At 47.7% G+C, this 20,878-nt stretch overlaps 1 protein-coding gene across 2 annotated transcripts in view; it reads left to right on the forward strand.

Annotated features, from left to right (window-relative positions):
* The first annotated feature begins 4,444 nt into the window (after positions 1-4,444).
* Positions 4,445-20,878, forward strand: part of ERBB4 (erb-b2 receptor tyrosine kinase 4) — a 525,424-nt gene continuing 508,990 nt past the window's right edge. For both annotated transcript variants that reach the window (XM_056496724.1, XM_056496723.1), the window contains exon 1: positions 4,445-4,556. In XM_056496724.1, the coding sequence (XP_056352699.1) occupies positions 4,463-4,556 (94 nt within the window). In that variant the 5' untranslated portion in view covers positions 4,445-4,462. The remainder of the gene's footprint in view (positions 4,557-20,878) is intronic.

The raw sequence follows: 20,878 nt of genomic DNA on the forward strand, positions 1-20,878 counted from the left end.
CCAGTGGGTAATTATCATCAGGAGAGGGGAGCAGGGGTGAAGTGGTCCTCAAAACCATCTCTGTGCGCTTCCAAGTCCTGCTTTGCAGGGATCACGTCCCTGACTTCACACCATCACACCCAGCCTCCCCCCCAAAGCCAGCAGGATGCTGCAGCATCCTTGGCTGGACAGTGCTGACTCAGGCACAGGGTCCCGTGCCCGCTCCCTGGCACTGCTGTCTCCCAGATATTTCACAAGCAGATATAAAAATCCCTGAGTTAGACAGTGCGGCTGTGCTCCCTGCAAGGGGAAGCAGTAAAAAGCTGATTTACGCTCTGAACCACAAAAGCCTTTTATTGCTGCTTTTTTTTTTAAATGTAACTGTCTTGCCCTTAAATGTCTAATCCCTTTTTAACAGTCTTGTGGAAGTGGCAGGGCTCTCCACAGATTAAAGGTGGTGTTTTTCAAGAGGTTCAAGCTGTCCACTGGGTCCCCAAAGCCCCTCTTGCCCTGGCACAGCCAGTTTTTCTGTCAGCAAGGGAGGAGGGCAGCAGTAAACTATGTGTCCACCACACTCTCCCAGCCCTCAGCTTTCTGGGGCTGTTGGAGAGTTGTTCCATCACTTGGAGTATTCCCTGACAGTCTTGGGCACTGCTGCTCCTTCAGGGGAGAATAAAAACCCCAAGCTGATCTAACAGGAACAGGGATTTAGGAGTTTGACTCCAGGCATATACATTTAAAGACACTGCCCAATTATTTCTTCATTTTTATTAATTAAGATTTGTCATTTATGGCCCCTTTTAAATTCAGCTTCTCAAGAAAAATATTGCTTTAGAAGAAAAAAAAAAAAAGGAAAGTCATTTCATGAACAATTAGCAAAAGCTACAGCTGCACCATAAAAGAGAAATACTGGGGGGCAGGAATATTTCAAATTGACCGGGGCATGCAAGTTGTCAAATGAATGGAAAGCCAGCCTAGATCCTAAGGAAGGGGTGATGCTGGAGAGGGGCAAAAGTACACAGTGTGGCATTGCTCGGTTCATTGTCAGGCCTGCTGTTAATTACTGGCTTTATTAATGATTTGGAAGCCATGAGAAGTGTTAATTGCATCAGAAAATGAAGCTACATTGGGAAAAGCTGAAAGTAGAGGTGAGAGCAGAAGAAAGAGCAGGCAGGGAGGCAGGGAGGGTTGAGGGGTGTAAGAGGGATTTGATTTCATTCAGGCTCTGGGGGCTTTTCTACAGTTTTCCCCAGTAAAAAAGCACCAATAATGTTTGTGGGAAAGGACAGGGCCCACAGAGGTCAGACAAGAGAGTTTGGTTTGAAGCAAGAACCGTGGAGACCCTTCCTGCCATCCTCAAGGGAGGAACATAGACTTGCCTGCAGTGTAAGGCAGGCAGAGTCCCTGCACAACAAAACTGATCGGCATGGAGGGACAGCCGACTTCAGAAGACCCCAGACTAGACCTAGTATAGCAGAGAGTGTTTAAAAGAAAACTGTGAAAAGGTAGCACATTGCTCTGCCTGCTGTGCAGCTGAACTGAAGGCAGGGGGAAAACCAAACCCAGACTAATGTAGAAATTGCATTTAATGATAATCTTGAGAAGCCGTAGGACAAAACCAAGGTGTTAAGGAGAAAGCCCTCTGCCCACCGGATGCCAGTGTTGCCCAGCATTAAATCACATGGAGAAAACTCCTCTGGCAAGAGAATATTTGGTGCTTAAAGACACCCATCTCTCCAGCTACCCAAACACCACCACATTCAAAACCACACACGCAACTTCCTCGGCGGAACAGCTAAATCTATCCACAACTCATCATTCTGGAGGCAGGCAAAGGTGACAAAGCCAAGGACAAAGCACTGTGTAAAATTTTACTGAGCGGGCCCTAAAGAAGCCCAAGCAGAGTTTTATGGTGCGGCTCCTCGGGCTGACAGTCCCCATTAACCATCGGTTAATACTGCAGCGTCAGAGAGAACCCAGAGTCGTGGCCCTGCGCTGTTACAAAGTGTCCTTCATCCCAGCAAGAGACCTCGGGGTGACAATATTTTGCATGAAGAGCCACTGGTGGAAAAGCTGAGCCTCTCAGCTCTGCATTGCAGTCAGCGTGTCGTGTGCCATCCCTCCACGCCACAAATAAATCTACAATTTCTCAGCTGGGTGCCTTTGGAAGCCACATACTAATACGCTCATATGGGGAGAGAGACCAGACAAGGTTCAAATAAAGAGCTCATGTAATAAATAAACATGAGGTCAGTACGGGAACAGCAATAATTGTTTTGTATGACAAGATTTGCATAGCAAACATTTGTGATTAATGTACAGCCGGCGTCAGGTAAGGAGCCTTCCCTATCCTTGCTCCATCTGCACCTTCCAATTTAGAAGGTACAGCAGCTCCAGCCAGAGCAATTAGTCACTGTTTACCGAGAGGCAGATCGAGCAAAATTTTTCTAGTTCAATATTTGAGCGCGTTTCGCCTCACAGCCTCCCGTTGGATCCGGTTCTGTGCTAGGCAGGGATCACGCTCCTTTCCTGGGGGTGGAAAGGAGGGTGATCAGCACTGCTGCTAATCTGCTCAGCAAGGGCACGGGCTGGCTCCCAGCCTCTCCTGCTGGCCTCACCCAGGTGCTGTTCCCAGGGAAAACCCTAAGGAAGAGGCTGAGGAGCCTGTGTGTCAGGGCTCTCCCTCCTGGCTGCCTTTTCTTTCAGCTGCCTCTGCCTGCCAGTGAACTGCCCCTGTGCCTCTGCTGATGCAGGCAGTGGGATGCAGCACCCAGGGCAATGACACCTCCTTCTTCACAGCCTCCTCTCTGCAAAGCCTGGCTAATTCGTTCCAGCTAGACTTCCAGCTCTTTGGTGAAAGAGCCATAATCCAACTTGAAATACTGTCTAGATTTGGGGATTTTTTTTTTTTTATTTTTTTTTAAAGGCGTGCATGGCTTCTCTGGAAAGGAGGCAGCTCGGCTGGAGGGACTGAGGTTATTCCTCTGAGGTTAATTCCTATGGGAAAACCATTCCATTGGAGCTGGTCAGAGGGAAGGCACTTGCTGCTGCGGTCTTCCACTCACTCTGCTTCGGGGTGCCAGGGAAAGCTGTTAGCATCACTGGGAAGTCACTCCAAGAAGTATTGCACAGACCAGCTGGAAAGGCATAAGGAGGGCTCCTTCAGGTTGATGAGACTGGGGTGAGCAGGCTTCAAAACCTAGGGAACACATTTTGGGGACGTGAAGTGAAGAACTGAAGGGGTTCTTCTCTTGCCAATGAGCTCATCAGGAGTGATACATGTGATGAGATCCCACCTGTGACGAGATGTTGAGATTTTCAGTCGCTGTCTTGCTGAGACAAGTCTTGATGGGACGCTGGTCCCCTGGATCTCCTAGGGAGAATGTCAGTGTCAGCATTTCACCTTTGTGCTGGGGTTGGTGTAGTGAGGAGGACGCTGGGCTGATGCTTGCAGGACCCTGGCACCACACCTGAGGAGGTGTCAGCAGGCTGGCAGGGAACATCAGGATGGGGGATGCCTTGGTGGGAGATGCCATTACACCTCTGTGCCCCACAGAGTTGCATCAGCTGCTTCAGTGCCAAGTGCACCCACCACCACACTCAAGAGTCATCTCCGAGGTGCTGCCAACCTGCCCTTAAAATCCCTCTCCCTCCTCCCCAGCCCTTCCACCCTAGAGCCTCCCAGCTGCCTGGGCTGAGCACCGGGAAGCCCTACACTCACCTTGGAGCTGACAGCGCAGGTGAAGCGCTCGTCTTTGCATGAGGGGGTACGAGCACACACAGAAGTTTTGGGGCAGAACGCGGAGATGAGGGTGATACGGCCCGTCCTTGTGCGGATCCGGTGTACGGGAGCGGATGCCCCCGACGCTCTTCGCACTTCAGGGCGGGGCTCATCCCGCACTGGGGCCGCGGCTGTTTCGGGGGGCCGTGCCGGGAGCGTCCCTGTGTCCCCCGGGACGGCGCAGTCCCCGCTCCCCGCGGTGTCCCCGCGGCCTCCCCTCACGCAGGGCCCGCGGGGGCGCGCACCTGCCCCTCAGGCGGGGCGGAAAGCGCGGGAACGGCTCGCGCTCCCACGGGCGCGCGCGGCTCCCGCAGGTGCGGAGCGCCCGTGAGGGGAGCGGGGGGGGGGGGGGGGGGGGGCGCGCGGGGCGGTCCCGCACGGCGCCGGCCCCCGCCCGCCCCCTCGCTCCGTCCCGCCGCTCCTCCTCCCTCGCCCCGCTCGCTCCTTCCTCCTCCTCCTCCTCCTCCTCCTCCTCGCCGCACTCCCGCCGCTCCGACCCGCGCGTGCTGGCGGCGCAGCGCCCCGCGGCCCGGCAGCGGCGCGGCCGCCCCGTCGGCGCCGCGGCGCGCCCGCGGAGGGGCGGCGCTGGGGGCGGCGGCTCGGCGGCGGCAACTTTTGGGAGCCGGCGGCGGCAGCGCGGAGGCTGCGCGGGGGATGGCGGCGGCCAGGCAGCGGCGGCGCTGAGGCAGCGGCGGCGGCGCGATGCCGGCGGCGGCCGGGGGGCTGCTGTGGTGGAGCTGCTGCGTGCTGGCGGCGGCGGCCGGGGCCCCGCGGGCCGCTGCGGCGGCGCAGGCAGGTGGGTGAGCGGCCGGAGCGGCGCGGCGCCTTCCGCACAACTTCTCCGCGTCCCAGCGCCCGGCGGCGGGCTGCGGGACTCGGCGCGGGTCCCGCGGAGCGGCGGCGGCGGCGGCCAGAGGGCGACAACCCCCCGCGGGAAGCGGAGCGGTCGCGGATCGCCCGCGCAGCAGCGCTCCGTGTCCCCCGCTCGCTGTCCCCGAGCCCCGGGCGGGCGCCGAGCGCGTCCCCGCAGGTGCCGCCGCCGCCCCGACGGGGCTGCGCTCCCGGACTCGGCATCGCCTCCGCGCCCCGTGCACCTGTGCGGCCGTGCGCGTCCCGGCCCCGCCGCGCCAACAGCGCGCCGGGCGTTCGCGCACGGGGGAGGGAGGCAGGGACAGGCGGCTTGGAAGTTAGCGCTGGAAAAGGCGTTTTTTTCTGCCCGGAATTTTTAACTTTCTGGAGGGAAACTCGCAGCGTTGGCTGGAATTTTGTTTTCCTGTTGGCATCCGAGCAGCGCTTTCTGCCGCCGTAGTACGAGCTGTGCCGGCTCGGTCGCCCGGGGAGGGCACGGGGATCGTCCCCCGCTGCATCGCCCCTTTGCTGTGAATAAAACATTAAAAGGAAATTTCTTCAGTGTTCGTAACTTCGCTTTTTTTTTTTTTTTTTTTTTTTTTTTTTTTTTTTTTTTCTTCCCCTTCCCTCCCCGGTGATGCAAAATTTATGCTGTTTGGGCGGTATTGGTGCAACAGCTCCTCGTTCTCACAATTTAGTTTATATTTTGAGGCTTTATGTAACAGAGAGAAAGAAGGATACGTTCGGTGGGAAGCGAAAGGAGCGTGTCCTGGCTTTGCCTGCTTTGAAGGCGGTTTTTGATCTTGGGGCGCACTTTACTTCTCCGCGGTGTGATTGTTTCCTATCCCTCGAAATCGGGAGGGGTGAAATGCTGGGCTGCCGCTTTCTTTTGTGTATTCTCTTCCTGCGGTTTGAATCGGTAAATCCCCGCTGAAGAAGAATGGCACTCCTCGTTTCACAGGCGCTGCTTCACTGTATTACCTTGTTGCCTGCCTCCCCGTTTTACACGCAGCCTGACTGTTCGCCTCACTTGATACTTTTCTAAGTCTTGCACTTTTCCTGTAGCCTGCCCCGGTTTTGGGCAGCAGCCGTCCCCGCTGGGATGCTCCCGTGCTCTCCAGCAATCCTTCCTGCCGCTCGGACCGGGCTGTTGGCGTGGACGATCGCAAAGACTCTCCACTGCTGGATTTATTCTCCAGTGAAAATAAAAAGCATCGGTCCAGGGTTGCTCGCCTGCCTTCCTGTCGTCTCTGGGGAAGCCTCCTGGATCTGTGCTGCTGAAAAGCCTCTGTGCCCTGCACTGTGCAGAACAGAAAATCCGTTTATTAAAATAGAAGGGTTGGAGTGACATTTCCTATTTGGAGGGGTTTAGGCAGCTAGTAATGATTGAGTCTTGCTACTTGGTGCTTGCTGGAATAGCAAGGCAGGCTGGACAGAGAGCCATGATTTGCAAGTAGTATTTAGGACCCGCCAGAATTTGGGCTCTCTTGGCTTTTGGGGGTAATAGGATGGGGCTGCCACCCTCATTTTTGATGCATCGAGAGAGATGGTGATGCCGTTGCTTGTGCAAGCGAGCTGTTGGCCAAACTTTTGATTTCATTATCCTGTGTGTAAATATGTAAACACGTTGGGGTTTTCTGATTTCTTCTGTCTCCGTGCTTGGGCATATAATGTTTGCAGTGCACAGCTCAGTCGGGGTCACGTGAGCCAAACAGCTTGGGCTGTTACCTGGAAGCTGGCGAGTCTTTGTTCTGCTTGAAAATAGCTGATAAATTAACTCCATTTTCTGATATGTGGGGTTGGTGAGTTGTTAAATAATTACAGCCAAATTAACTTAGTCCTGTTTGAAGTATTCAGCTGTTCTGAGAATAATTGTACTTCAAATATTTTTGCAGGTATTTTTTTTATATCCTTTTTTTTTCCCCTTTATTTCCCAGTGAGAAGCATGTTCAGGCTGATGTATGGGCAGTCTTTAATTTCATGCCTTTACTCCTTTCTGGGCCATGTTGGATAGGACATGCCACACGCCTTCAGAGAGATGCAGCTCCTCTCCTTTGCTACAGCCCTCCTTGGCACCTCTCCCGTTTATTCTGCCACGATGTCTATTTCATGGTTAAAATTAGGCTGAGCTCTGAGTGCCTTTCCAAAGGCACGATAAATATTGACTGTCAGTTTCAGCCTGTCACTGTCATCAGAGGGCCTGGCCCCTGCACGGGGGTTGTTCCTTCTGGACCCTTTTTACCGAAGGAGAGCGGGTGCTGCTGTGGGCTCAGCACCCTCCTGGGTGTCATAGAGCCCTTCAGGTGTCTGTGGGGACATCTCTGCTTGTCCCTGCGTGTCCCCTGAGAGGACAGCGCTGCTGCAGGGCAGAGGAGGCTGGTTCTGGCTCTTGGTGGCATTCCCAGGGATCCTGGGGCAGCTCCAGCACGGGATTGCACCACGCAGGCTCTGTGCCTGCTGGGACCTGCACTGCCGAGTGCCCCAGTGACTGAGTTGTGACTTCGCCTTTAAAAAAAGAGATGGTAATTGATGTTTATGTGTATGGAATTTGGCACGAGGAGCTGTGCTTGTAATTAACATGAAAACAGTAATAATAAGGACCTGAAATACATGCCTTATGAGTAAAGCAAATGAGACTTGGCAGTAGCAGCTCATGAAGGGGAAGCATTTCTCCTGAGCCTGCACGGTAGTGAAGTGGGATGGGGAGCAGAGAAAGACACGTTTGGTCCATGGCAGAAAAGAGCCCAACACCCTGTGTGACCCCAAGTGCTGCATTGCACTCCTGACCGTAATGCCAAGTTGTTCTGATGCATACCCTCAGTTTCCTAGCAGGGCATTAGCCACACACCTTAATGGAATTTAATGTTTTATTCCAGTTTTCAGTTTATTTCTAGTTTTTTAGTTTGGTTGGGTTTTTAAATTTTTTTGTTGTTTGTTTTTAAATGAAATTTAAGCAAACCACAGCGCGTTGATTCTCCCCGTATCTGGAAGCACAGCCTGTGACGCAGAGCGTGCACATCTTCCAGAGGCTTTTTGGAGGAACACCTTTCAGTGAGTCACTGGCCAGAGCTGGGGAGCTGCAGGGGTGGGTGCTGAGCATTTCCTGGGGGGTGGTGGTGGTGGTGGTGGTGGGCTGTGCGGGGTGGCCAGCCCGCAGCCGGGCTCTGTGAGCATCTCTAGGTGGCAGCAGCCCCCAGGAGCTCCCGGCATGAGGACAAACCGCCCGGAGCTGGGGCTGTGATTTCCCAGGCTCTGGTCCTCCTGCTCAGCTCTCCCCCACACCGCTTTCCCAGGCTGAGGAGTGGCTTTTCAGGTGGCTAGCAGGGAATCAGCCGTCCCTGGAGTCCTGTCCTCACCTCTTGTGCCCCTGCGTGTGTGACAGGGGAGGTGTAAGAGCACACTGGGAGAGTGACCCAAACACTGAGGTGCTTAGTATGAGCAACCAGAGGAGCTCAGGTGAATTGTTCTGAAGGACTTGTTAATATAAACAGTAAGTGGGTACCAGACTGATGACTGGATGCTGAAGGTGAATGAGTTCAAACTGGCAATAAAGTGCTTCATCCTAATGGTGTAGGAACTGTTGTGATAAACTAGGAAAGAAAATAGAAGATACATGGGCTTAGATCAGATGGTCCTTTTACAGTACATATACTTGCTCAAAAAGATGATGTAGCCCATAGGTTTCATTTCTTTTTTCCTGTTTTGCGTGACAACAACCCCTCTCCTGATTTCCTCAGGACAGTAAGGGTGAGCTAGTACATGGGGGTTGGTGTGGGGCAATAGGATGCTGGAAGCTTCTGAACTTTGTGTCCTGCCTCTGCAGACTGGGGTTTAGTGCTGTGCAACCAGGCGTTTGTGCTCTTAAAACCATGGGCAAGTGATGGCAGCTCCGTGGAAACAGCTAAGCCAGGTCTGTCCTTGTGGGCTCTACACGCTCTCAATGCACTGAGGCAATTTTGCTGGGAAAGGAGGGGGGACTTGTCCCTGGGATTTGGGTTTTACTGTGGCAGGAGCGAAGGCAGGATGAGGTGAGTGCAGCCGAGCGGTTTCCCGTGAATCACTTGTGTGCTGACAAGTCCTCGGAGTGTGCAACAGGCTCTGATTTTCACTGACTTAAAGGTTTTGCTTCTGCAAACAAGTGCAGGCTGCTGGTGGATTTTATGTGTGCCCACGTAGCCAAAGCTGAATTATCCCATGGGAGTACTGCAATCTGCCAGAAAGATTCATCATTTCAGCAACTTTAGTTAATGTTTGTTTAGCGACTTCTTGTTTTGGAGGAGCAGTTTAAGCAGTGCTCGGTGCCAGTTCCCTTGTGATGAGCTGTGTGTGTCCACGTGATAAATGGTCTCATTTCCACTGTCCGCTACCTCTGCTGGGCATATGGGCACATGCCAAGCCTCCTGAAGTCTTTGAACAGCTGCTGCTATATATATCTCCTTATTTTCATTTTTTTTTTTTTTCTCCCCCAGCCTGCCAGGGAAACTTGTCCTTCTTCCCACTTTGAATAAAGTGTGTGCAAAGTCCAGGGCAGATGAATATTTGCTCGTGCATCAGTGATTCGTGAGGGTCTGATGTTGGCTGATGTTTGGGCAGCAAAGTCAATAATTCAAACTGCAGGAGCACATACTGGTCACACCATAAGCTTGTGCTGAATACCAAGAATATAAATATATATGAGGGATATATAAGTTCATACTGCAAAGAGTACCAGAAAGTATTTTTCTTTTCTGGTGGTAACTTCTTTTTATTTCCATGCCTGAAGCCTATAAACTCTAGCTCCTGACAAAGAAGAAGGTAGGAAAATCAAGTAAATAAAAGGCAAAGTAAGCATCAGACTTTTAGCAGATACAGTTCTTTTTGAGCTATAAAAAAATGATCAGTCGTTGTATAGTGTTCCTGTAAAGTCCTTTTTTGTAGCTTCTAAGATTATACTCACATTCAACTCCTTTGTCTCCCCATGTCTGTGCAGCTACACGTACAATAACTGAATGGGCATTTATAACTTGATCTTTCTTAATCTCTTAATAAGTCAGCAGTGCAACATGGGCTCTTGTCACATGGTGACATGCTCCTGTGTCTCATCTTACAAAAATACAGAGCTTGCAGAAACCTTCCAAAATCCCACTGGGGACCAGCCCAAGCTCAGAGCAGTGCTGGCTGTGGTACCAGGGTCTGAGCTGTCCCATGGCAGGCAGGTCTCCCTCCTAGGCTGCATTCCCAGAGGAACTGCAGGGGAAGCTGGGCTGTGGACATGCTGCTGATGGGCTTTCAATTCATGTGGAGAGGCTAGTGGCATTGCAAGGCATTATGTGACCCTTTGCTTGCAGCTGCTTGACTAAACTGCCTAATAAATGTCTCTTAAACAGAGTCATGATACCTGACCTCTCTTTTTCTTGCCCCTCCCGACTGTGATTCATGGAGGAAATGGATCGTGCACAGAGAGCTGGAATAAAAAAGCTTGCATGCTGTAAGGAAACAAAAACAAAAACCCCTCTAACAAAACTGGGTTATGGAAAAGTTGGAAAAGCCCAAAACTGTGAAACAGTGACACAGCCTTGGCTGTAGCGTTGTTCTTGTGTCCCAGGCTGGTGGTGATACACTGGATAAAGCTTTGAGACCTATGCCTGTCCTACTGACTTCAGCTTTGACTTGGCTCTGTCTGTCTCTGCTGAGACTCTCCAAGTGGTGCTTCCATCCCTTTGTCTCCCATTTTCCCTAAAACGCCTCTTCTATGGGGCAGGTGCCACTTGCTGAGGTCTCTGAGCAGATATTGCAGATGTGTTTGCATGCTTTGCATTTCAGCATCTGCTTAAATAACTTTGGTGTGCAGAGCTGAATGTGCAGGGAAGAGATTTGTGGCAGCATTTGGCTCGTTTGAAGCCCTGAGACCTGCTGAGGACCTTCTCCTGTGGACATGGCTCCCGTGGCAGGTTGGAGCTGCTTTTGTGCACGCACGGGAAGAAAAAACCATTACACTTAACTTGATACATATCCCAGTGTTCAATTTCCATTAATTGAAATTACGTTGAAATATTGAACATTTTAAACATAAAAGTTTATGTAGCATGGTTAGTATGCTAATGGAATATTTTAGTAGTCTTTTAAGGTTAATGTCGCAGCCAGATGCAATGATAAGCATTTGCTCCTAAGAATTATTTTGCTTTAACCCCTTTTCCAAGATTGGCCATATTCTGGTGAGTGTTCATCGGCTGCACTGTGCCTGCCTGCCAGCCAGCTGTCATTTTTAAGGTGGTCTTTTTGTCATCCAATCCACTATGCAAAGTTGAATTGTAGTTATTTTTGCTCATTATCGTTGGCAGTAAAAATGTATTTGTCCAAATTTAAATTGTGGTTTGCTGAGGGTATGTGACAGTATTTAGAATTCAGTATTATTTTATTATCTCTTTGAAAGGATAAAAAAAGGCTCATTTATTTCAAGAGATATTTCTGCAAGCATGTAAAAATACCAATGAAGTAGCTAACGTTTTCCAGTTGTTGTTGACTTCAAATTTAGCAACCATTGTCCCCGTTGATATATTTGATGCTCTAAAAATGTACTTGCCATTAAGTAGGAAGCTGAAGTGATTGGTAGGCAGATAATATTCTTCAGTAGCTATTAATAATGCTCAGAGGACATACACATTGGAGTGTATGGAAAAAGCCATGGAATTGTGTAGGACGGAGGCAAAAATAATGCGTGTAGCTGTTTGATTTGAAAGCCATCCTTCTGTACCGCAGGGGCTGCTGCCTGAATTAGCACATTGTGAACAGGAGAAACTGATATGCAAACAGAATGGTGGGCAGCTAATTCTGTTTAGAAAATTGAGGTTTGATCCCTGCCATTTCCCTTCTTCCATGAGCTAACTCGGAGCCGGTGAGGTGTGTGGGGACCCCATTCCACTGGGGGCTTTGGTGGTGGAAGCTGGGAGTTGTTCCTCCCAGAGCCAGGGAGTTAACAGCCCATTAAGAGAAAATGGAAATTTTCAAAATAAATATAAAGGCATTGCCACTCTTGTCTCTTCCTTTGTCTGTTTCTTTAGCCACAGGAGGACCACTGTGAGTTTCTCCCTGGATTTCTCAGCTTAGAGTATTTCTTTGTCTCCCGGAGTTTTGAGCTGCTGTTAAAATCATGCACGTTTGGATCCTCTTGTGCAACATGTTTTAAACTGCTGCCAGCTCATGCACTGTCACCTGGTGTCACCTGGGAAGATCATATGAGAAAAATGTGGAATTATTAGAGCCTATAAATAGTGGTGATAACTTGTATGGCATTTATGTCACCCTCGTACTGCATAACACACTGGAGTCCTGGGCTAGGTTTGTTTCTAGTGTTGCCTCACATGTCACTGTGAAACTTCATTATATCACGATATAATGAGCAGCTGCTGTGTAAGTAATGTGGTGCCTGCAGCACAGGTGGGGGGTTCTTTCTGGAGCAGCCAACAACTGTAGTGGTGCTTCACATTTTCCCTGGCTTGGTCCAGCTTCTTAGAAAGGAAACAAAATCAGGTCTGTGCTGAATGTTTCTGACTGCCCAAGGGTTTTTGGTGTTCAGCTTGAACCTTTAATAAAATTGCTAATAAAAGATTATTCAGGAAGCTTTTACTTTGTTGTGGTAGCCAAAGATTGGAGACAGTAGAACATTGCCTTTTTTTTTTTTTTCTTCTTCTGTTTTTGGAAGATTAACAAACAGATTCACACAGTGTTATTTGCTGCAAATTTCTTTGTGTTAATTTTAATCCCAGGATCTGGAATTCCGAGAATCCCAGTCTGCATGCAGAGAAAAGTCAAAACTCATGTAGCTTAAGAAATGAGGGGAAAATTCCAGTGATTGGGTTTTTTAAAATCCTTTGTAGTATTTTATACAGGGGCTGGTTGAATTGTGGGTTTGCAATGTCTTGCAAATATTCTTGGTGGAATTGGCTATAGGAGTGTTGGTTCATTAAGGCTTAATAGCTTTGGTCCAATTGCTGCCACTACATGTGGTTAAGGCATTAAAATATGTGGGCTATGCCTCATGCTTCAGTACAGCAGTTACTGGGTAGGTGTCCTTTGATACTGGAAAACAATATTGCCCAGATTGTTGCTGTCAATTTGAATAATCCTACTTGTGCTGCAGGCCCATGGAGATGGGACAAAACATGGCAAACAGTGGCTTTTTCCAAATAAAGACTATAGAGTGTGTGTGATTTCTGGATGGATCATGTCCTTGTGTATGTAAGCCTTCTCCTCCAGCACTCTGTACCTTGGGCTTTTCCTGTGTTAGAAGTGTCCAAATTGTTGCAGGCTATGTGTTTCCTTTTGGTTTTTTTGGATCTAGTCTGGCTGTTTTTTTCAGTGATGTGACAAAATGACGTCGGTCTTTGGTAGTCCATCTTTTTTGGCTCACTGGTGACCAGGCCCTTGTGTTGGGTAGCACCTGTCCGGTTTAGATTTATTTGTGTTGCCTTTTGGGGCCAGTTTTTTTGGGGTCAGGTTTTCATTGTTTGTCCTGAGCTTTAATACTGGTGTTTCCCTTGGGCAGGGATGGTGTTTCAGTATTTTATGAGGCAGTGCTGCTGCAGGCTGGTGGAGGATGAGCACTGGAACAATGCCAGCAAGGAGGAGGGATGCAGGGATGCACTGCTACCCACCTTGTTGCTCCTTGGTTTGGGTAGTGCTGATGTGAGCCAAAGTGCTGGGGTTACTTAGGGTCCCAGCTGACTCTTGCAGAAGATCACCAAAGCTCATCTTACGTGTGTTCCTTAAAACAGCAGTTGATTAAATTCCCTGAGAACTAATATGGACTGCAGAATGCCTATTTTTATAGGAATATCTGGAATAAACCCCCTGTTGATTTGGTGGCACAATGAGGCTTATTCTGGCAGGTAAAATAAAGCCTTCCTTGGGAGTAATCAGTATGAGGTGCTACAACATTTCTTGTATCACACAAGCCTGGCTTAGTAATATTAAGGAGGGTATATCTGGGTGCCACACAACACAGGATTTCAGTGTCATGTGGAGATGTAATAAAGAAAACTATCAGTGGCAGGTTCCAAAGCATCAGGGAAGGGCAGAGAAGAGCCAAGGCTGCCTCAGACCTTCTGTGGTCTAAGTGTGGTTGTGGTGGATAAAATGCAGTCCTGAGGGAATTGGAGTTGCTTTTGCCTGGCTCTCTGGGGCAATTGGAGTTGCTTTTCCCTGGCTCTCTGGGGCAATTGGATTTGCTTTTCCCTGTGTCTGTGGCTCAGGGGCTGTGATATCAGGTTTTCCTGCTGATGCACATCCTGAGGGAGGTGGCAGCGACTACTTCAGTGGTAGTTTTTGTTTTTTACACTCTACTTAATTTCTTTCCCACCAAGTTTGGGTTTCCAGCAATATGATTACTTATGGATTTGTAAGTCAGAAATAGCTTGGTAATTGCTATATTGCTTTGCCCCCAGTAGCAACAAGAATCTTAAATTTAATGCGTCATCCACACAGAAAATTGATATTTGGCCAAAACTCACAGGCTCTGACAGCTAATCTTAAAGAGCTTTTGCTTGACATGTAAAATAGAGACTTGTGGTTGACATGCACAGGAAAATTGACAGTATTTAGGATTATTCCATAAAAGAAAAATACTCCTTACGATTGGCTGAAAATAGTTGAAAATTATTAAATTTAGATAAAAATCTCTCCCTAGAGGTCAGCAATGCGAAGGCCTGGGACATCAACTGCTTGGAGCATGTGCACAAAACCCTGCATCACCTCAAAATTCAAAGCTGGATTTTGCTTTATCTTCAGGATTTGTCTGATGAAACTGTACTCATGAGCTGCTGCCCAGCTTGCTAAGAACAGGTTTCTTTTAATGTGTTTGTACTTTGATTTTCCTCCCTAGAATACATCCTGAGTCGCAAGAAAGCCCCAGAAGTCTTTCACTGAAAGAATTACAATGAGGAACTTTCCGGTGCTTCTGATGAAGATACCTGGCCTGTTTGTACAGATACTTGGCTTTCAGTTGCAATTTAAAGGACTAGAAGTTTCAGCAGAGAAACTTGTGGCTCAGTTTGGTGGCCATGTACTGCATTACACCAGGGTTACATGATGCTCTTTTTTTTGTGTCAATGCACATTTCAGCATCTTTTTTCAATATTTGGTTTAGAGTCAGTAGGTCTGGATGACTGGGCTTCAAAACTGCTCAACATCTATTTATTAAATAGAGCATTTGTGTTCAACACAAAATGTAAGATCCAATTTCAAAATTAGGCCCACGCAATTATGCAGTCAGGTAATCACACGTGTAATTGCTTGCACCAATGGTCAGTTAGATGTGTAACTAGCCATTTGCATGCAAAATTAACTTATTTGCAGATTGGGCTTGGAATATTCATGGTAGAAAACACAGCTTTCTGGAGATGGCTGTGTTGTCACACCTTACCATTGGTGTCTCCCTTTCACGAGACTGGTGTGGTTTAGTCTTCACCTCAGTGTTAGAAACAAGCTCCTGAGTAAGTCCAGTGCCTTTGGGCTCTGCTTTTGATGTGCTCCAGATCTGTGACAACTGTTGAAAAGATTGTGAAGTCAATGTGTGTGTTACACCCATGCATATATTAAATTTAAGAACTGCTAACATGTGCACAAACGAATTGCTCTGGAATGTTTTAATGACATTTGACGTGATGCTTTCACAGTGGCAAAAGAAAATAGTTTGATTTGTATATTTTCGTGTGTATTTTCACATACACTTCAGAGTTACTTTTTTCCCTTTTTTGTCTGGTATGCTGTCAAAACACTTCAGTGAAAGAGTTCAAAGCAGCAGTTGAGGAATCTGTAGAAATACAGTCATCACTTTGCAGTTAGTTCAAGCACTTGTTCCTGTGGTCCCTGGGTGCTTGCATGGGCAAGGCTTTTTGTCTCTCTATTTCCACTCCATGTGTTTGAACATTAATTCTCCTTTTCCTGAAAATCCAGAATAATTGTGTAACTGGCTCAATGTGTGTAGGCTTCAGCCTCCAGATACAGTTGGTGGTGATTTGTTATCAAAATTTGGTGCTGTTTCTGAGGAGGGGGTACTTGTTTGTGCCTTTAGAGAGGTATGTGCTTGTGCTTCTCTCCAGGCTGGGATGCAGGAAATACTGTTGTTGTTCTAGAGCAGGGAGCCTGCTGCCACCCATGGTATCATCTGATTGTGCACCTTTTAGGGCTCAGTGAAAAATTAAATTTGGCAGAAACCTTCAGTTGTTGTTGTGTGGGACCTCAGAGTTTTGAAACTCTGAACAGCTGAAACCATGGGCTAGGCAAAGCCTTCAGAGCTGACCTGGGGCAGTGGGGAGTGCAAGGGGGCATTATAAGTTAAATATCTCTCTTGTTTTAACTGCTTTGGATGGAGTTTTTCCTTGCAGTGGTGTTGTGGGGTGAGCCTGTGTGGGTGCTGCTGTGTAGGTGGTTGGAGAAGCAGAAGTTTGGCCTTTTGAGCCAAACCCTGCAGCTTTTCCCTGAGAATCAGCAGGCTTGAATGGTTATTGCACATCAGATCAGTGCTTCCAGTGGCTAGTGGTCCAAGTGTGGATGCAGTGTGCTGTCTGGTACCTCTGCTGCTGTGCTGCTCCCTCCCAGTGAGGGATTTTCTGCAAGGACTCCCAGAGCACGTGTGGGGAGGATGCTCTCACTGAAGGGCGAGGTGGCACCTTGGTTTCGTGCTGGGCTGTCTTCCCAAAGCGATGGTACGCTGAGCCTGAGAAGGATTAAGCAGGAGCATATTAAGGTCACTTTTTATTCCTGAGCTAGAGGTTTATGTCCTCTCTGCATATTAATTTCACAGCTTGAGATATGGTAGAAAGGAGAGCAAACAAGAGTGCAAGTGTATTGGGTAGCCTTGGCAATTGAGCTGCAAGAGAGAGCAAAAGCTAACAAGCTGCTTTTCCTTTCCATGCTGCATTAGCATGAATGCTGTAAAAATGGTGGAAAGGTCCAAGCCCAGAACTCCAGCATTATATTTTAATTTTATTTTTATCTGTGTGGCATTGAATTCATTTTGGCTGGTGTTTGTGGGAGTTTATGGGGAGAAAGAACATTTACAGGTTGCTGTATGCAAAACTAAAATCTTTTATGCCTTACATGCTTATAAAAGAGAGGTTGCAAAACTCTTCTTTGCAGCTTTGCAGTAGCTTTGATGAGGATTACACACACACAAAGGATGGGGGAGATGGCATCAGAAAAGCAACAGTAGTTGACCAGCAGCCAAAAACACAGGTGGAGGGTTGCCCCCATATGGTGTTTGAAAGAGGCAGCCAGGAGTGGGAGTGGTGTCGGAGCACAGGAGGCTCTTTGAGCTCTGTCCTGGCAGCTTTGGTAAATTGAAAGTCCTTTGACTTTTTGTGGGATGCACAGGCAGTCTTTTCAAATTCCAGTGTGGGTGATTGCATTTTCTTTTTTCTTCTGTGTAGGACCCCTCAGCCTTTGGGGGAGGGTGGGAGCTGGATCAGGGGTTTGCAGGCAGGAACTGCTGGGTCTGTGATTGTGATTGTGATCAATTGTGGGACTTCCCAGAGCATTAAGATGTTGCTAGAAAAGTTTTTGTGTCCATTGGTGACCACCTGCTCTCTTTCCTGCTGTGGTCTTGAACACTTGTAAGCTCTCCAAAGCCATGGATTTCTTGTCCATGGTAGCAGTTCAGCTTCACGAGGACAGCCTTCTGAGTAAAAGTTTAAACCCATAAAGCATTCCAGGATAAGAAGGGATAAAATAATGTGCTGTGGAAATGATGATACTAATTATATTACATTAGTACAGAGGAGCTAATAGCTCCCCTTGCTCCATAGCAACTGCTGTGCTTTGTCACAGGTGCTGCTGTGGGAAAAGGTAGATGAAAGGGTTAAAGAGTGTTATCCAGGAGGACTCCAGACCTGCTCTCTTCCCAATCTTGTACTGGAGCTGTGACTTAAAGCACTGTGGGGTCTGTGGGTTGGCAGGCTCGACCCCACTGTGGGTCCCACAAAAAAGCCAGTCCCACAGGGAGCTTGCAGAGCCTTTTTACAGTAGTGTGTGGGTCACTCTGCCTCCTCCTGAGTCACCATTGCTACTTCCACTGCCTCTGGTACAGATTGGTTTCTCTCTTTATCTGGCCACGTAATAAAATATTGCAGGTGAATTAAAAAATGTTTTTATTAGGGAAGTTTTGGCTTACTGTGAGCAATCTAAAAATAGACTGTGGATATTCTTGATCTTTAGAGACATTAGCCTATCTTTAAAAAACAAGTAAGGAATGAGGTATTTTATGCACAGCTCTCAGAGCTGTATGAAAAAAAGCAGACTACAAAGCACAGCGCAGGAAAATTGATTCATCATCAATTTATTGCATGGAGCTCTAGGCAAGCTCATCTCAAGACAGAACAGAGATCTATAAAATCTTTTCATCTGAAACTATGAATTAAATTGGGAGTAACTGCTGATGAGAGGCCAGAACCAGCTCTCAAACCAGATGTTCTTTTGGGAATGGGTCTTCTGCTGCAGCAAGATTTTCACCAGCCAGGGATGTGGAGCTCAATTCTTATTACCTTGTTTCTCCCTTTACAGTGAATCTGGCTTATGCAGGAGCGACCCCTGTTCTCCCCACCCTTGATTTCAGTATAATTTTATCCTTTCTTCATCAGTGTGTCTTGTTAATCTTGCACTTTCTTTTCCTGACGTGTTCTTCTCTTCTTCTATTGTGTGTGTGGATTCTTTAAACCTCCTACTAACAAGGAAACTTGCCTTTTTCAGCTGGAAGTCTCTGGAAACAAGCTGATGCATCTACATTGTAAGATCACTGTATAAATAAATGAAACTTCTTCACATGTTCCTTTCAAAGAAGCGAGTGAGACAATGCTCAAGAAGTCCTGCCTGCCTTTTTTTTTTTTTTTTTCTTTGCACTGGGGGAAGCTGTATTATGTCAGCAACCTGTAATAAATAGCACTGCAATGAGAAGCGACAGCCTCATTCACCTTGCATCCATGCAGAAACAGCTTAGCTCTCTTCCCATGCCAAGGGAAAAAAGAAAAAAAACCAAGTGAGAAAGAAGGGAATTAAAGAAAAGGATTGACCTTGGCTTGCAGTTGCTCTGGTACTAGCAGGAAGCAGTGTACCAGTGAGACACTCAAGTTTTGGAGTTGCATTGCCTGTGTTACTGCAAACTGTGCAGCCCAGAGTGCATGAAGTATGACAACCTGTGTCTTCCTTTTATGTATCTTTCTGTTTGTAACTCTTGCTGTTAAATCTGTGGATGTTTTTTTCTTTATTGCTGTCTCATTGGGGTGTTTGATTTTTGAAGTTAGTAAAACATCTACCAAATAAAAATTACTTTCATAGGGTTATTAAGTGCTGGGGTTTTATATCAGCAGGTGCCTGTGTGGACTCTCCATCTGTTTGTCTCTGTGATGGGACAGCCAGAAAGTTTCTAGGGACTGGGAACTGCAAGCTCCACTGGCTCTGGGGTTCTGTGGGTCTGGATCCAGCATTCTACAACCCCTCTCCTGGTAGCTTTTCATGGGAGCTGCTCGTCCTGCTGTAGCAGCCTGGCTTTGCTGGGGCATCCAGCAGGTTGGGATGGCTAAACCCCTCCTTTGCTTTGCCTGGGAAAGGAGAATGGCAGCTGTCACACCCTGTTAGCATCAGGCTACTGCTGAGCACAGTGCTGGTGTTCCTTTTAGTGTGTCTGTGTGTCTGCCTTCTGTTGCCTGCTGCTGTCTCTATGGGGCTGCACAGGCCTGCACTGGAGACATGGGAGAAGAGCTCTTGCCTGCAAAGATGTGGTTTCCCATGGCAAGGTGAGGAGGATGGAAGGATGAAGCAGGAGGAGAGAGAATACACAATGTTTGGTTAGGGTTTATTTGTGTGTTTTTTGTTTGTTTTGTTTGTTGGGTTTTTTTTGGTTTTTTTTTTTTTTTTAGGAGCCCTTTCAGGCAAGCTTCACTTGCCCAACATCTTTATCTGCTGGGGTCATCCTGCAGTAAATACAGTTCTTGGCCCTGCCCCTTGCTGAGCAGGGGAGGTGTTGGTGAAATTGCACTCAGTTATCTCCCCCAGCAGTGTGCCTGGTCAAGGCTCCTTGTAAGAAAATGCAGGTCTTGTAGCAGGAAAGCTCACTTCCTGATTTTGGGAAGGGTTCTGGTCCCTGTCAGCTTGTCAGAAGAAATCCATGTGCATTGCATCCATGGCTGCATGCCTTGGTGAAGGACATCCTGTTCGTGTAGTGGTGCCACATCCCCAAAAACCACACAAAGCCTCCAGCTGGGATTTTGCCTGTGCTGACCAGCCCTTTGCACTGGCAAGGGGCAGAGATGCTCCCTGGGAAGGAGTTGGCACCATCCCAAACTTCAGTGAGAGTAGCAGCGACACAGGGTGGTCTGGTGAAAAGTGGGGGAGCAGGATAGAAGACATAGATTTGGGACAGAAATGCAGGGAAGAAAAGAGCTTGTTTTATATTTAAGCCTCAATATTAAAAGAGTGGGACACTTAACCCTTTCCTCTACACTTTCCAAGATCCATGGAATGGGAAGATGTGCAGTAAAAGCAGTTGTCATGCTCCTTCTATTTCTTTGTGAGATAAAGTTTTCTTGCAGCTGTTTCTTTATTAGAAATTCATTTGATATTCAGTGTATAAACAGTAAAAATAATTAAGCCTTTTAGTATTCTTGTAGATACCCTGTGTACTTCTGAAAGTATTTTGTTACACTTCAACATTGGTTAATGGATGCTTACAATAAATTTTCACTTGGATTGCCTCTCATTTCTTTCTACTGAGTATTTTTCTTCTTTAACATGGAGTGCCACACAGTTGTAGTTAATGTGGCAAGTGAAACATCATTCAGTGTAATTTGCAGGTGGAGAAGGATAAACACGTGTACTGCTGGCATGATGCTGCCTGCCCCGTGTCTGTGACCAGGTTTGGGTTGGGATGAGGAGGTGAGGTGGCCACTGCTCTCTGTCTCACCCTGGGGCCTGGGAAGAAGTTGCCCATGTTGTGCTGAACTCCCCTGGATGTGAAGATGGCTGTTTCTCTGTTCTGGACTTCATGGCTGGGCAGCCTCTCTGGGTAGCACTTCTTTTCTGCCTAGTTACACCTGTGGTAGCTTCAGAATCAGGCTGGGCCACAAGTGCCAGGATTTGGGGCACTTAGATGTAAACTGCTTTACAGCCATCCAAAATCTAATTCTTAAAGGAACTTGGTGAAAAATTAATAAGAGGTTCTTTGTCTGCCCTTTTTTTTTTTTTTTTTTTTTTTTTTTTTTTTTTTTTTTAGCAGGTCAAACAACTTTGTTTTGTTATCTA

Source organism: Oenanthe melanoleuca, chromosome 7 (genome assembly GCF_029582105.1).
Source record: "Oenanthe melanoleuca isolate GR-GAL-2019-014 chromosome 7, OMel1.0, whole genome shotgun sequence".
NCBI classification, from domain to species: domain Eukaryota; kingdom Metazoa; phylum Chordata; class Aves; order Passeriformes; family Muscicapidae; genus Oenanthe; species Oenanthe melanoleuca.